At 34.5% G+C, this 17,866-nt stretch overlaps 1 protein-coding gene across 1 annotated transcript; it reads left to right on the forward strand.

Moving 5' to 3' along the window:
- Positions 1-166: 166 nt before the first annotated feature.
- Positions 167-11,641, forward strand: LOC118648753 (ataxin-8-like). The gene is made up of 3 exons (XM_036295160.1): positions 167-185; positions 264-506; positions 11,445-11,641. Exons 1-3 carry the CDS (start codon positions 167-169, stop codon positions 11,639-11,641), a joined length of 459 nt encoding a protein of 152 aa, XP_036151053.1.
- Positions 11,642-17,866: the final 6,225 nt, after the last annotated feature.

Below are 17,866 nucleotides of genomic sequence, written 5' to 3' on the forward strand. Positions count from 1 at the left end.
GATATCGTGCTCTCCGCACACAGTCAAACGACAAACGCGGCTCGCACTCACACAATGAAGAATCAGCCGCGTGGCGCCCGGCGAGCGGCGCGCGGCGCAACACGTGCACGCGATTTTCAATTGTTTACCTAGCTCTGCCGTTTCGCACATTTCGCAAGCAACCGCCATGGACCACAGTTTGTCCCGTAAGTAATAAATTAATTTACTCTTTTTTCTGCATTATCATAAAAATTTCTTTTATATTATATTTTTTTTATTAACAGAATCGGAATCAGCTTCGATGGAGCATTTGCTGCAGTTGTTGCAGCAGCAGCAACAAGTGGAAGTGCAACGACAGTTGCACTTCCTCTATGAGGAGCTGCAAAAAAAACAGCCGCCGCAGGAGCAGACGCCGCAAGAGCAGCCGCTACAAGAGCAGCCGCTGCAGGAGCAGCAGCAGCAGCAGCAGCAGCAGGAGCAGCCGCAGCAGGAGCAGCCGCAGGAGCAACCGCAACAGCAGCAAATATGTAAGTATTTTACATTATTACGTATTAATATTAAAAATTATTTTATTTTAATAATGTATTTATTTATTTTTAGACAGAAAAAGAATAGGGGGCGGTCGCTCAAGGGCCCGTTGGCGAGCGCAGAGGGGGATACCACCTCGCCGACGTGGCGCCCGTGGCGGCCGAGGTGGCGGCCGGGGTGGCGGCCGAGGTGGCGGCCGAGGTAGCGGCCGAGGTGGCAGCCGAGGTGGCGGCCCCACCTATATATATCATTACAAAAATTATAATATATATTAAAATATAAAAAATATATTAGATTTAAAAAATACGAATTTTTAAAATATATTTTTATATTCCCTCCTTTCTTCTTTTCCTTTTTATGTATGTTTATATATATATATATATATATATATATATATACGTGTGTGTGTGTGTGTGTGTGTGTGTGTGTGTGTGTGTGTGTGTGTGTGTGTGTGTGTGTGTGTGTGTGTGTACAATTAAATAAATAATTAATTAAAAACTGGTTTAGAACGCTAGACCTCACATCTATAAATAGATGTGTTGAAAATATGAAAAATTAAATGTGGTATAATAGGGCTACTGGCGAAGGTCCACGTAAAAAACCTAACGCGCTATTAGTGGCACCTCATGGGTAGCGTGGAAGCCACTTAGCAATTAACAAATAAATGTGATAAATACGCCAACATCGAAAGAAAAAAAAGTTAAAATCTTATCGGTGAGAATAAAGCAACATTAGTTAAATTCTGATTCAAACTATATAGTTTTTTTTTTTTAATATCAACAGTAATTAATAATAAATACACACACAAATTTGTGAAATGTATAAAATTAATATAACGTGTTTATGTTCTCGAAATTAATTTTAAAATAAATTAAACAAGAGAAGTATAAAAATAATTCGCAATTTAACAAAGTAAGTAATAATATATACATACATAATAATAGAATACGTGACAAATTCAATAGTTTTCTCTGTCTCACATTTATTCCTGAAATGTCGGTTGGATATGACTTAATTGAGTTTTAACAGTGACTAAATACTTTGTCGGAGATGAGTTTGTCACGAGTCTTGTTATTATATATGTATTTTTATTATTTTCTTATTTTGTTAAATTACGGACTACTATCATATTTCTCTTATTTAATTTACTTTGTAATTAATTTTAAGAATGACACGATCACGTTACATTAATTTTACATATTTCACGAATTTATGTATGTATTTATAATTGTTGATTAACTGAGCATTAATATTTAAAAAAGTTGCAATGTAATTAAGAGTTAATGTTATCGTTACCACCAACAAGATAATTAATTTATGTTTCATTTGACATCTGGGGAAAACTATACATTAAAATGATTGAATAACGAAATGTCTATTAACTATTATAGAATAAAGAATTTGGATATAAAGATCTTTTGCTAACTCGTCAGCTCTTTCTATTTTTAGTTGTATTTAATAATTTATTAAAAATGTTTATTATTACGTAAGGTACATTTATAATTGGTTTTATTATAATTAATTTATTATAATTTAAATAAGACAATAAATTACATTAATAGAAAAAAATTTAATAATTAATAATAATGAATAATATGATCAATGCTATCAATGATTGATATCAATTGATTTGCTTGTTGATCGCGATGCTTTAGATGAGCGGGGGACATGCGAGGGACGGGGGGAGCACAGGCGCCTTTCGTCAAGCGTCAATCGCTGGCCGCTGAACGCACGCTTTCATGGCAGCGTTGGAGAAAGAGAGACGGACGTCTCTCTCTTTTTAATAACCGAGTAGCGGCAGGCGTAGCGAGAGCGACCGAGCCGGCCCGAGTCTCGAGGTACGAACGCGACCGACTCGGGTGCTCGGCGGTCACTTAATATGCACTGATGTCACTTAATATGCACTAGAGAAATTACTTGATCGAATTTTCTATAGTCGTATATAAATCTGCATGAGCGTGCATATTTTGACTACATTGCTATTCAGTCCATTTGAATTGTCTGGGTATTCGGGTTCAATGATTAAAAATATACATTTTATAATTACAATGTATTTTTATAAAAAATTTACTTTAGAAGATAAATAATTATTAAAGTTTAGTGAAAAATGTTTTAAATAAAATTTATTACATATAAATATTTGTATTTATTTTGTTTTCCTTAAAAAACAAATCTAAAACTTTTTATTTTAATTTTTTATTACTTTTTAAATCGCGGAATAAGAGATGCTTTGTGAGGTTCCTTACGGACCCTATTTTTTTGTCAAAACGGCAAGCGACGACACTGCGCAACTGACTCGCGATTGTTTTTCGCTGGGCGCTTTGTTGTCGCTGCATGATCGTACTCATCGCACTCATCGCACGTGAACACGAAAATTTCTGAGCTCCTTGTAAATCTTCCTGATATCTTGGTATCTAACTTTTCATTATTTTATTTCCATTTCTGTTCTTCTAATTATTTCTTTCTTTACTTTTTTTTTGCTTTCTTCATACTTTTGTATCCTTCTCTATCCTTTTTCTGTTTTTATTTCTTTTTTCAAACTCTTTTGCCAGCATCTTTTTACTTCTCCATCATTCTTTCCTTTTTCTTTCTTATTTTTTCTTACTGTATTTTTAATATTTCTTTTTATTTAAATGGAAACATGCGATAACTTGAAAAAAACATCCAAGCGAAAGTTTGCGGAAGCTTGGCTCAACGACGATCACTGTAAACATTGGATACGACCAGTTATATCTGATGATACTTTATTTTATTGCAGTATATGTAATAAAAATTTTTCTTGTTCGCATGTTTCCAGGCACGTGGATTCTGCGTGTCATAGAAATAATATTAAGGAAAATATTTGTGCAATAATAGTAATGTGCAAGATAAAAAAGCACATAATAGAATATTTAGACGACAATGGCTGGATATAACAGATTTAAAGTTATGGTTACGCGACGTACCAGATGACGCCAGCTCATTTTCTTGTATTATGTGTGATAGACCGTTTAAGATTAATAACGGTCTAGCACAAATATATCGACACGCAGAATCCACAATGCACAAAAATAAATGTGACGTAGAAGCGAACAAATCGAACGTAGATTTAAATACGCAAACTGATGACTCTTTTTTGACGTTGATGAGCGAAAAAATCAGCGGAAATACAATTTACCGCATTAATTAATGAATGCAATATTCTTCATCAAACAGCAAAACAGATTCTCAGTCTTTTTCAAGGCATAGGAAAAGATCCTTATGTCTTGAAAAGCATGACTATGGGTCGAACGAAATGCAAAAATATAGTATCGAATGTTTTGTGTCCAGTGGAGACGGAGCGTGTAGGTCAAAAACATTCAAAACACAAATTTTCTATTTTTATTGACGAAACCTCTGATATCACAAATAACAATGGATGACATTTTTAGTACGGTACGTTGATTCCGAAACTTTAGACATTCGATCACAATTAGTCAAGTTAATAGATATTGATGCAAGAGATTGTAGTGCAGAGAGTTTATTTAATGCGTTTCAATCTGAAATGTACAATCTCGAAATTCCATTCTTAAATATTATTGCCCTGTCTTGCGACAATGCGTCCGTCATGACAGGAAAGCATAAATCTTTTAAAAAAAACTTGAAGATAAATGTAAAAATTTATTAACATTTGCATGTCCTTGCCATTCCGCCGCATTGGCTGCACGCGATGCTTGCGATAAAATGCCTGATATCTGTGAAGACTTTCTAAAAAAAATTGCGACTTACATTAATAGTAGTCCAAAACGTTCGGCTATTTTTGACGAATTTTGCGAAAGCTTTCAAGATTCGAAAAAAAGATGTTGAAGTTATACGATACTCGATGGTTATCACATTATTCGTTTGTCGACAGACTTCTCGAATCGACACAATAAACATTTTCTTATTGATATGGTCACGAACGAACGTACAAATTCGGCACAACATCTTACTGTCTGTAATGACAAACGTACACTGGAAAAAAAGTTTTGTTGTTTATGAGAAATTCTGGTTGATTCAACCTGTCCGTTTGTTCGAAAATGGACGATACAAATTTTGTAGTTGAAATTACCAGAGGATTCTGGTTAATTCCATACTGTTTAATCTATCAGAATTTCTTGTTAATCTTACTACATCGTTTTGTTAGGTTTACAAAAATCTACCAATATTTCTTGTTAATCTTACTACATCGTTTTGTTAGGGTTACAAAACCTCTACAAAAATTTCTTGTTAATCTTATTATATTGTTTTATTAGGTTAACACAATTTTTTGGTTAAAAAACGAGTTCGGATAGAGTTTTTAAAATAATACAATATATCTTGGTTTAAAGTACACTGCATATATTTTATATATATTTTACTAACCTCTACAAATCTCTATATAGCTGTCGAAATTCCATTCGCGCAGAAGAGAAGACGTTTTTTCGTCCGCCATGCCGTTGAATAGAATAATGTAAATACACGATTGTAAGATACACGAAACAAATATAAAGCATGTAGCTACCTTATGGGTACCGCGTGGATATTAGTATCGCATCGATACCGCGTTGGTTTGCGCGAGATTGGCATGCACCGACTTGCACTGCAAGAACGAAGGCGCCAGCATTATCGCTATTTTTGTAAATATAACAAGAAGTTTTGTATTATTTTGTAGATTCAACAAGGAAGTTTTGTAGATCAACAAGAAAACACTTAATCAATCCTTATAGTACAGTTAACCAAACGGTTGTAGTTATAAGCTGTAAAATCTTGTTATGATAACCAGAATTCTGTTTCGTTTAATAAGAATACGCTCAACCAGAACCGTTTTATTATTATAATAAAACCATTTTTCTCAGTGTAGATACAAAAGCATATTTCCTGTTTCTAAAGTACGTTTTAAATTTCTTTAATTCATTTAATGCTTTCTTTCAAGCTATTGAAACGAGGATTCACTTATTATATTCTAAATCTGTTAATTTTCTTGTGCAAATGTGTCAAAACTTTTTAAAACCAGAGTTATTAAAAAATGTGCTTTTAAATGTTTCATTTCGTGATAAGGAAAATCAAAAATCTATTTGCGACATCAATTTAGGATCAGAATGCGAAGAATATTTAGATGAATTAACAAAACAAGGACATGCAGATTTTATTACAGTTATACGAGAAAATTGTTTGGAATTTTATGTAACTGCTGCCGAAGGAATAAGAAAGAAATTACCTATAGATAACGTTTTGTTATATAAATTACAAATTTTTAAAGCAGAAATTGCTTTATTTGATGCTAAAAGAGAGACATCTTTTAATGATGTTTCTTTTGTCGCGAGAACCTTAAGCGGTTTTGATGAAGACGGTTTTAAAGCAAGATTGGTTTGCATTATACTCTGACTTAACAATTAAACAAAAACAAACTCTTGCAACATTAAAATTTGACAATATGTGGAAAATATTTTAAAACAATCAGATAACATTAATAAATATCCAAATTTAAAATTACTCGTAAATGCCACATATAATTTAAATTTTTTTTGTAAACTTTATTGCAATAATTATTTTAAACAAATTACAAGTTTAAAATAAAAATTTCCATTTTTTAACGAATGCTTTTAGTACGCGCAGTATTCACATTAATAAAGGAATTATAAAATCCCACTAAGTTATCTTTTTTATATATGTTTTATATATTCTTTATACAGTTTTTTATAGATTTTTAGATATTTTTTATGTAGTTTTTTATATATTTTTTATATACTTTTTTTTATATTTTATACTATTATATGACGTTAATACCGGTGGTATTTATTGTTTTTATTAAAATATAAAGTTAACTTTAAAATCGTTAAAAGCATTCGTTAAAAAATGGAAATTTTTATTTTAAACTTGTAATTTGTTTAAAATAATTATTGCAATAAAGTTTACAAAAAAATTTAAATTTGATAAGTTAACAACATTGATTTATCGATTAATTTTTTAATATTCTTTTTTAAGAAAAAAAGAATATAAAAAGCAAAACAAAACATTATTTGACAAAGTACTCAACATATGTAATGAGGAATGTGTTATTTTCAAAACATTAAAAAGTTATTTTTTCTTTTAATTAAAGCTTTATCCTTTCAAACGCTTTTAAAACGCTTAAATTACTTTCACATAATTTTGCTATAAAATTTCATTTTTAAATAAAATATTCTTTTACAAAATCGAAAAACATTCCCTACATCGTTTTAGTGTAATATTAGTTTGTTATTCCCAATATTTTAAACGTATATTATTTTAAGTAAAGCATTAGCTCTCTAAATTTCCTTGGAGTAAAATTTCATTTGTAATGATAAAAATTTTACTAGAATTATAAGTGATAATACTGCCACACAGAGGAAGTGCCATTTCATTTTTTATAAGAACAAAAATTATTTTCACACCTATACAAGAAATTCTCAATTCATATAAGTCTATGTTTCAGTACATTATAATAAATTTTTCATTCTTTCTCGGTTAAATCTTTTATTCCATATTTCTATAAATAAATAAATTTTTAATGATTATATATACATCTATACAGAATTTCACTGCATGAGAGTTAAAAACCAGTCTACCTTCAATATTATTTTGTTTTCGACTGAAATTTTGGTCCAAGAAATTTAGAGAGTAAGCAAACAATGGAACATTTTAACATAATATGAGTAGGCAAAGTTCAGAATATGTCAGGTAGAGATCAAGACCCCGTGGTTCGTCACTCCCACAGTATTTAATGACTCCAAACCCTCTCTACCTGTATGTATGTGTGTGTGTGTGTGTGTGTGTGTGTGTGTGTGTGTGTGTGTGGTGTGTGTGTGTGTGTGTGTGTGTGTGTGTGTGTCACACAAAGGTAAAGATCAGGACCCCGTGGTTCGTCACTCCCACAGTATTTAATGACTCCAACCCTCTCTACCTGTGTGTGTGTGTGTGTGTGTGTGTGTGTGTGTGTCACACAATGGTTCGATTTTTTAATTTTCATTCTGCTTTTATCCTAAAGTAAAATTAAAAAAATTTTTTTTTAATTCTTACTAATTGTGTGTTTGTGTGTTACTGTCTTATTAATGACAAAGTTTATGTCATTTATTTATAGATTTAAACTTGGTCAACAGAATATTAGTTTAAAAAATCGAAACGGTCTAAAATTATTTAGTACTTCTAGTGTACAGGCACTTTAGATAATTTGTAATTCACAACAGAATAAGGATATAAGTCTATGCATCATATAATATACGAAACAATTGATTTATACATATATCCCAAATTCTGTTACGAATTGTAAATCGTGTAAGTGGCCTTAAAACTATCATAACGCTCTCAATGTATTACTTTTCTTTTCTATGTTCTGTTCTATCCTTTGTCTTTTTCTGTATCTTTTATATCTATCCTTTTATCTATTATATGTCTATCCTTTCTACCTCTATTATATCTACATTAAATATTCATTCATTCCTTCCTTCATTCATTCATACACTCCTTGGAAATATAAGAAATTGTTTCTTTAATATAATATTAAAGAAAACAATTTTTTATATTTCCTCTGACGGAAGAGACCACCACCTTCTCGCGGTTTCCGTTGAGCAACGATGTGTACGTTCTCGATTTACAAGAAACATATACGTAATAGATTTATTCATTCCTGGTTTAATTCTTGTCCGAGATTTTTTACTTCTTATTAGAAATCGATAATTTCTCATTGTTTCAAAGGGCGAACTATACTTATAATACAATATTAAGTTTCATGCAATTACATATTGCAAAGTAAAATGTACGTACTATTAAAATATTTTATTTAGAACAAATATATAATTTAATTCTTTATTTATTTTTTTATCTATACTAATAAGTTATTTTCTAAATTACTAATAAATGAGTTTTAAAGGAAATGACGTACACATTGGCCAAGAGTGGATTTCATTTACTTTCCTTTTTTAATTAATTTATCCTTTATTTTTTAAATTAATACATATATCTTTTACAAACAGAAGAAATTTCAGTTTAATCAGTTTTTAAAATAAGTAATTTTTAAGATAAGACAGTATAGTGTCTCGCGCTTAATGCAAAAAGAGATACGCGAGATCTAAGGGACGAGTCAAGTTGCTACATGTACGATTCTCGCGGCTGAGGGATTTAGAAAGCATCAAGTATAACTTGGAAGAGGGAGAGAGAGCGGTCTGTACTCTTCCGCTCGCCGAAACATAGACGATGCGTGGACGAAGCGTGACGAAGCCGGCCGAGCGCCGCAGCTCACGTACACGGCTCCTTCCGTGTGTACGTTGCCACCACTACAGCTTTGCGTCACACGATTAGGTGGCAGAGCATCAAAACTGGCAGCGCTGCGGAGGAGTCGATCAAACAAATATCTGACTAAGTATCACGGAGTGAACACGACTCCTCCAGAAGGTCGAGATGTTGACAACAGGCTCCCGCGTACCATCGATCTCACGCGGCTCGCCAGTGACATTCACGAATCGCGGAGGCCGCCGATTCAAGCAAAATATTGAGGGCTCGGCTTGCCGCTAGCGAGAGCGCGAGCGCCCAAGACTTCGCGCTATTTGCGCTATTTTCGAAACACAGACCGACGCTTTTTTTTTTGTCTGATTCTTTTATTTCGTTCACAAACGCGTCGAATAAGCATAATTTTATCAATTTTTAGAAACATGCTCCCTAAACTGAACAATTACCAGAAGTAAACAAGTGGATTAACGTATTCAGAAAAAAACGTACCTGTCATTTGGAGGTTATGTTTCTCATGGCAGAGTGAATAGAGTTTACACAGCGATGCAAAATCCGGAGTAATTTATTTATCAATTGTCAAAAAAGCATGTTTAAAAATTTGGTCAGTAAAATATGTTTATAAGCACTCGCGCGCCCGAAAAAGACTTAAATTAACCACGCACTAGACAAGGGCTTAACACCACCATAAATCACCATAGATAAAACTAATCTTTGCTTTCTCCTCAAATCGTCAGGCACAAAGTATTCGGTCGATACAAACGAATTCTACTTATCTTTATAAGCACATGCACCATTGAATATCCTTGTAATTTTTTGAATGATTTATTGTCAAATATAAATTTAAAATAATAATATAAAATAATAACTATTTTAGATGGTCAAAAAAATATTTTTATCATTGTTTTTTACTTTGTCGAAAACGTAACAAAAAATAGATGACAAAAAGAAGTTTTATGTTTCTTTTTCGATTTGCCGAAAAAATGTATTATTGACGTCCTTTTGGCTTTGACGAAAAAAATGACTTAAAATGTCAACTTTTAGTGTTAGATGCTGTCTGGGATGGTTATGCACTTATGTAAGTTTGTGTGGATATACCATTACTTATTGTTTAAATGATAAGCAAATAATACGATAAACAGGTCAATATATCAAGCCAAAACAAATTATCCTAAAACATTATAATTTATTAAAAATACATTATACAAGGTGTCCCAAAGCACGTGGGTCATTCTCGTAAAAAGATAGAAGGGATCGAGATGAACATAAAAGTCCAATATTGTCTTGGATTAGGTCTACAAATAATCGAGATATTAATTTTTCAAATTGTGCGAATAAGAGCGCGCCCGTAGGAAAAACCGAGCCGCTCGAGCCGTAGCGCGGCCCACTGTGTCAAGCATTGGCTGCCGGCGGCGAGGGGAAGGAGGAGAAGCGGCACCGCTGCCTGTGCTCGCAGCCCTCACGTCCCGCTGCACCGCATCAGACTCGCATCAATGGCCGCTCTCGCATCCCACCGCACCGTGCCTAGACTCGCGTCGTTACGCACATTTGCAATTACTTGACAAAATTATTAGCAAAGATAGGAACAAATTAAAACCGTAATAAACTTCTTGACTCAGAAAGTCGAAAGAGAAAAAGCGATAGAAACTTATGGAATCTTCAAATAATCTAATTTCTATCGTATTATGAATATAGTAAATTATGATAGTTTTCGGTACATTGACGATATATTCTTTTTTTTCTTAAATATCTTATTTACAGTATCATACAATTCTAACTTTGTTTCTTATCGAATTGTATCATACTGTTAAATCCTTGATAAAAACATTGATAAAAATTCGTAAAATCATTATCGTAAATTCACGATTGACTCAAATTGATAGTTTTTATTTCTTCGTCTATTATAATATTTGCCACATCGAGTTCTCTCATACGTTATCGTTTTTTTTCTTACACGATATGTTCATAAATATTTCTCCATATTTAATCAAATAATGCAACAATGGAACAAACTTTTCTAACAGAAAATGCGGAGAATGATAGAAAATGATATTATTTCTTTAAATTTGTTCTTTTTGATTTAGAGAAGTGATGGATTATAAAATAGAAATCAATTAGATTCTCGTGTTTCTATTTTAAATAAATCACTAAAAATCTATCGTAATTAATAATGCAATTAAAGATAGAAGAAACTCTAAGTTCTCTATCGTCATAAAAGAAAACTTAGAGTTGTATTGACAATACGTGATGTTGAACGTTAATCTCTAACATAATTATCGTAGAAGACGCATCGCGCCTAATCTATTGTTGCACGCGTACTGCACGCGGGGCGAGTCAGCTGGTTGCTATGGGGAAGAGCGTTGTCGTATTGTTGTTTATGTCGGTTCTCGAGCTGTTCAAGCTCGTGTATCGGAGTGCTTTAAATAAATTCCGTTCTTTTAAGAAAGCGTGCTATCTTATTTCGTGCGCACGGGGAGTGTATTGTTATGTACAGAGTTTGTAGAGCTGGCGAGTGCGAGAGCGCGACACAAGAAACGCAATTACTATTGTAAAATCGTCACATCAACAGGGGGGCATTTTCTATCTCCATTTTGCGACGCTGTTGCAGACGCATTGTTAATTCTGAGTTTCTGAGCTTCTCAGTGCTAGTGTTGAGAATGCTTCTGCTACACTTAATAATTTGTCTGATAATGCTATTGTTAATGAATTATGTGCAGCGCTCTCTAGTGTACTTTGTAATGTGCTTGACGTATGCGCACCTGCCCGTGCTTTTGTGGTCAGGAGGCCACCAGTGCGATGGCTGATTGACGATCTGAAAAGTCGTCTTCGTGCTCGTAACAATCTGTACAAGCAGGCTAAGCATTCAAACAGCCTGCTTGGTTACTTAAGATATAGACATTTAGGAATCAGCTAACCTCCGATATTAAACGTGTAAAAAGTGAGTTTCTTGTTAGCTCTCTGGACAATATTGATGATCCGGCTAAGTTATGGAGAGAGCTTGCCCGTCTTAGTCTCGTCAAGTCCACTTTGGTTTCTCCTCTTCACTTCTTTACCTCATCCCAGTGAAACTTGTACTATGTCTCTGTCTCCTCTGCTTTGCCATTGAGTTATTCTGACTTTAGCTCAGCTATTTCATCCCTTACCTGTCCATCCAATCGCCCAGAGTTTTCGTTTTCTCCTATCACTTCTAGTATGATTTATAAGTTCATTGTTGCCAGCCCCTTTCATTCTTATGCTTCTGGTGTAGATGGCATTCCTCTTTTTGTTCTACGCATTGCTTGCCTTGCATCTCGTCCTGGCTTACTGAGTTTTTCAACAAATCGCTGAAATTCTCTTCTTTTCCATCCGCTTGAAAGTATGCTCTTATTCGTCCGCTATCTAAAATCAGCAAATCGATGTCCCCATCTGACACTCGACCAATAGCCATTCTGCCAGCGATGTCTAAACTCCTTGAAAAAATTGTAGCTGATCAAATAGTGGATTACTTAAACGAACATAATCTTTTTGATCCTAGGCAATCTGCATATCGCTCCAGCTATAATACTCAGTCTGGTCTATTGCGTGTTTGTAATGACATCAAGGAGTGAATAATATGGACTTGTCACCATTATGGTACTTTTTGATTTTAGTAAGGCGTTCGATACTGTTCCGCATCTTCTACTCTTTTACCAAACTCAAAAAACATGGGTTTTCTGATGCGGTGATCATGTGGTTCTATTCTTACCTCATTGACCGTTCCCAAGCGGTAATTGATAAAGTTGGAAATTGCTCAGAATAGCTCACTACTTCTTTCGGAGTTCCTCAGGGTTCCGTGCTTGGTCTCTTATTAGTCTCTCTTTTGATTAATGACATTAGCAATGCCTTCTCATTGTCTTTCTCAAGCCATATGCTCTTTGCTGACGATTTATCTTTCTTGCTCTCCCAAGAATATTCCGCGTGGCCTTGAATTGATCTCAAAGGATGCTGAGGCTATATTTGAATATGCTGTTGTAAATGGCCTTAAATTAAATCTCACCAAGTCCAAGTCGATTATCTTTGCTAGTCAGGCTTACTCTAATTATATTGACACTTCTCTTCTTTCTCCAATTACTGTCGACTGTACACCTTTGAGTTTTGTCAGTGAAGTAAAGAATCTGGGTGTTATTTTTTTTTCTAATATGTCATGGAATAAGCATGTCCGACGAGTCTCTAGAAATGTTCATTATGCCTTGAATAGGTTAAAGTTTAACAGGAACTCTCTCTCTACTGAGCTTCGAGTTAAATTCGTAAACACCTTGATACTGCCTCATATCGACTATTGCTGTTTGGTCTATCATGGATTGAGCAATGATTTGAATATCAAGCTGCAAAGACTTGTAAACTGTTGCATCAAATTTATCTTCAGTTTAAGGCGTGATGAACATATTATTACACCATTTAGACGTCGTCTTGAGTGGCTTTTCGTTGAGAACAGGAGACTGTTCTTTCTTGGTTGCCTTATTTACCGCATTCTTAACCATCAGTCTCCCTCTTATCTAACAAGGGAACGGACAGAACTGTCCCTCACCGATTTTAATGAGCTTTGGATATGTTGTAGAACATAAAAAAATATTAGACCCATATTTTTTTTTTATCTGCGTATCTCGACGTTTAGGGGTTGAAACCACTCCTCGAAAATAACGCATTTTTTCGTTTTTTGCGAATATTTTTGAAAATATAAGGTTTATGAAAAAATGTTCTATACGAAAGTTTTATGGCATTTATACTCTTTAAAATAGTATATTTATATTTTTTAAAAATTTCAAATTTTTTAATTTATCCCACCCCCACCCCTTTTTTTCAACATTTTAAAAATTTTGTAAGGACAAAATTAAAGAGCATTAAAAGCCGAATCCACTCATATATAATAACATGTGGGTTCCATCATTCGCAATTATTAGCAAAACGAAATAGTAATCTCGCGCTATAGGTATCGCGCTAGAAATAGTGTTGCGTTATTTCTTTAGTCGCGTCACACTCAATAGCTGCCTCTTCTGCGTATATTTTTATATTAAAACATAAAAATGGATTAATCTTAATTATATAATACGCAACGTATATATAACACGATATAAAGCATAAATACATATATATAACAAAAGTAGCATATATATACGTATGTGCCTACGTACATTTTCATTGTTACAAATGCGAATATAAATTAATATGAAGCAAAATATTTCTTAACATTTAAAACTGCAAATACAATATAACAAAATATATAATATCAAGAGAAAATATAAAACATAAACTGCAATAATTATATTATTTACACTATATGCACGTAGCACGCTCTGATAATAAAGATAATATAAGTATATAAGTATATAATTTAATTTAATTTGAAGTTTGAAAATACATTTATATGGATGTATATATATATTTTTGCATACGACACGGACAAATAACTTTAATATCAGTGTTGATACAGGGACCGGTTGTTTTCGCGCAAGCGCATCACGTGAGGCTTCAGTAAAATATCCATTAGTAATAGGAAGGAGATCTTTGATCATACATCTTGCACACGACACCGGCGTATAAATTTAGCAACAGTGATAGACGGATCGGTTGTTCTCGCGCAGGCGTGAGGCTTCAATAAAGCATCTATTAGTAATAGGAAGGAGATATTTGATCTCCATACATTTTTTTGCAAATTTATAAAAACGTGAACACATTTCACATATTAAACACGCATGTATATTTTCTCGTATTAAATAGAATAATTTATAAATATTGTATTTTATTTAATAAATACTGGTAAGATTTTTGCAAAATTGTATGCGGATCAAACATCTCCTTCCTATTACTAATAGATACTTTATTGAAGCCTCACGCCTGCGCAAGAACAACCAATCCGTCTATCACTGTTGCGAAATTTATACGCCGGTGTCGTGTGCAAGATGTATGATCAAAGATCTCCTTCCTATTACTAATGGATATTTTACTGAAGCCTCACGTGATGCGCTTGCGCGAAAACAACCGGTTCCTGTATCAACACTGATATTAAAGTTATTTGTCCGTGTCGTATGCAAAATGTATATATACATCCATATAAATATATTTTCAAACTTCAAATTAAATTAAATTATATACTTATATACGTATATTATCTTATTATCAGAGCGTGCTAGTGCTATTATAGTGTAAATAATATAATTATTGCAGTTTATGTTTTATATTTTTCTCTTGATATTATATATTTTATTATATTGTATTTGCACTTTTAAATGTTAAGAAATATTTTGCTTCATATTAATTTATATTCGCATTTGTAACAATGAAAATGTACGTAGGCACATACGTATATATATGCTACTTTTGTTATATATATGCATTTATGCTTTATATCGTGTAATACGCGTTGCGTATTATATAATTAAGATTAATCCATTTTTATGTTTTAATATAAAAATATACGCAGAAGAGGTAGTTAATGAGTGCGACTAAAGAAATAACGCAACACTACTTCTAGCGCGGCACCTATAGCGCAAGATTACTATCTCGTTTTGCTAATAATTGAGAATGATGGAACTCATATGTTATTATATATGGGTGGATTCGGCTTTTAATGCTCTTTAATTTTGTCCTTACAAAATTTTTTAAATGTTGAAAAAAAAGAGGTGAAAGGTGGGATAAATTAAAAAATTTGAAATTTTATAAAATATAAATATACTATTGTAAAGAGTATAAAATGCCATAAAACTTTCGTATAGAACATTTTTTCATAAACCTTATATTTTCAAAAATATTCGCAAAAAACGAAAAAATGCGTTATTTTTGAGGGATGGTTTCAACCCCTAAACGTCGAGATACGCAGATAAAAAAAATATGGGTGTGGCGGAACTTCGCTCGTTCCGGTGTGTTCGTTTCTTTTGGTCGCTTGGGATAGGTCTTTCGCCAGTGAACTAGGCCGTTGGTGAAACAGAATATATATTTATTCTTGCTATACACTATGTACATATATACACTACTATGTTTTCGTATCTTCAAGTGGCCCTGATAAGGGCCGTTGTGAAAAAGACTTTAGGCCTTAGGCCTTCACCGTAATGGTGGTTTGGTGACTGTAACCCGGTATGCTGGTTCCTCGTTGTTGTTACAGTCGGTCACGCTCTTGGGCGGCGTAGCAGCGGGCCCCTCGATACGATGCCTTTTTACCCTGGACAGTCTTTCCTTTGATGGTCTCCGTTGTTTGGCCTTCTTCCGCTTTGGTCTGCCGGCCTGACTACTGCGGTTGGTCTGCGTTCCACTCGTGGTGGTGGTTCCGAGGGCTGTCTGCGTCGCCTGATCTGGCAGTCGTCTGTGGTGTTCGTCTGTGTGGCGACACTGCAGCTGTCCCTGGCGAGGTTCTCTAGTAGGTCCGGCAGTTGGTACCGTGGAGAGGTGTATCTCCAGATCCTCAGATCTCCCTCGGCTAGCAGTACACGAGGTGGCCGCGTGTTCCGGACTGGTGACAACGTGAGCGCCCGGAGTCTCCACTGCAGCTTCCTGGCTTCTTTCGGAGTAGTCGCCGTGATGACTGTACTGGCGGTAAAGCGTAGTGCTTTCTGCTCGCAAAATTGACTATCTGCTTCAGAGCGCAAAGAGTGACTTTCCGGTTCACCGCTGCTCCTTATAAAGGCTGGTAACTGGCTTTTTACTCTTGAGTAAGGAGGTCCTCTAGTGGTGAGCGTGCGTAACGCGTTTTTGGAAAGTGAGATCTCGAATTTCTTACTGTGTTTTTTGTGGTAGCCTACTGTCAAGGGGCGCGTGGTTCTGTTTCTCTAACACTGTATTGTGGTGGCGTACTGTCAGGGGCGCGTTAGCCCTGACTCGCCACAATGGGTCTAATATTTTCTTATGTTCTACAACATATCCAAAGCTCATTAAAATCGGTGAGGGACAGTTCTGTCCGTTCCCTTGTAAGTGAACTCCTTATTCCTCTTAATCCTTCATTAAGGAGATCTAACCGCACAATGACATCATCACATATTTTTCACATTCTTTGTCATAGAACTACTTTTTATCGAAATTCCTTTCATTTATCCGCGATTTATTTCTGGCACCCCTCTTCCTGACAATATTGTTTCCGCTCCTTCACTGGAATCTTTCAAGTCTCTCTTCCGATCATTTCTACTGGGAGCGGTGCACTTGCACACGGTTCAAATAGACACGGTGCATTTGAACACGGTGCTTTTGGACACGATATCTTGCGCACGGTTCAAATGGCCACGGTGAATTTGCACACGGTACATTTGCACACTGTGCATTTGGACACAAAGAAATTTTATTAAAAATGTACACCAGTTATATGCACACGCAAAATTTTACCACCAGATATTTGCACACGAAAAAATGCCCACCGTTCACTTGGACACGTAAAAGTTGCACATCATTCATTTGCACACCGCTCACTTGCACACCATTCACTTGCACACCGTTCACTTGCCCACTACTCATTTGCACACCAAGAAATGCGCACCGATTATTTGCACACGGAAAGATGTGCATTGATTATTTGCACACGGAAAGATGCGCACTGATCATTTGCACACGAAAAGATGCACACTGATCATTTGCACACGGAAAGATGCACACTGATCATTTGCACACCAAAAGATGCACACTGATCATTTGTATGTATGTATAATGTATTCTTTACATTGCTCTTATTATTCCAAATATTTATAGCAAAAATATTCACTGCGGAGAGTATTATTTTGTCGTGATCATTGTAAATGGGAGTATTCCGTTTCAACACGTAACGATTCGACACCGTACAATTCGACGCGCACTATTAGACATTATACGATTCGACATCTGTTAATTTATATCCTTGTTATCTATAAGCCTGTTAGTATGTTTAGTTTATTTAAATCAACCAGAAGTGATAATTTACAGGGTGACGCCCGGAGAACGCAATTCTTTATTAGCCTGGATGCAATAAGTTAAGATTTTAAGATAAGTTAAGATTGCAGTGTCGAATTGTGCGGTGTCGAATATTATGTATTTAGTAGTGCGTGTCGAATCCTTAAGTGTCGAAACGGGTGTCACCCTTGTAAATTAAGTATATATTAATACGTATCAAATTTCCCTCTTCTTTTTCAGTCAACAGAATCTCCTGCACTTGTAGCATTAGTACAAA

Source organism: Monomorium pharaonis, unplaced genomic scaffold (genome assembly GCF_013373865.1).
Source record: "Monomorium pharaonis isolate MP-MQ-018 unplaced genomic scaffold, ASM1337386v2 scaffold_65, whole genome shotgun sequence".
Lineage (NCBI taxonomy): Eukaryota > Metazoa > Arthropoda > Insecta > Hymenoptera > Formicidae > Monomorium > Monomorium pharaonis.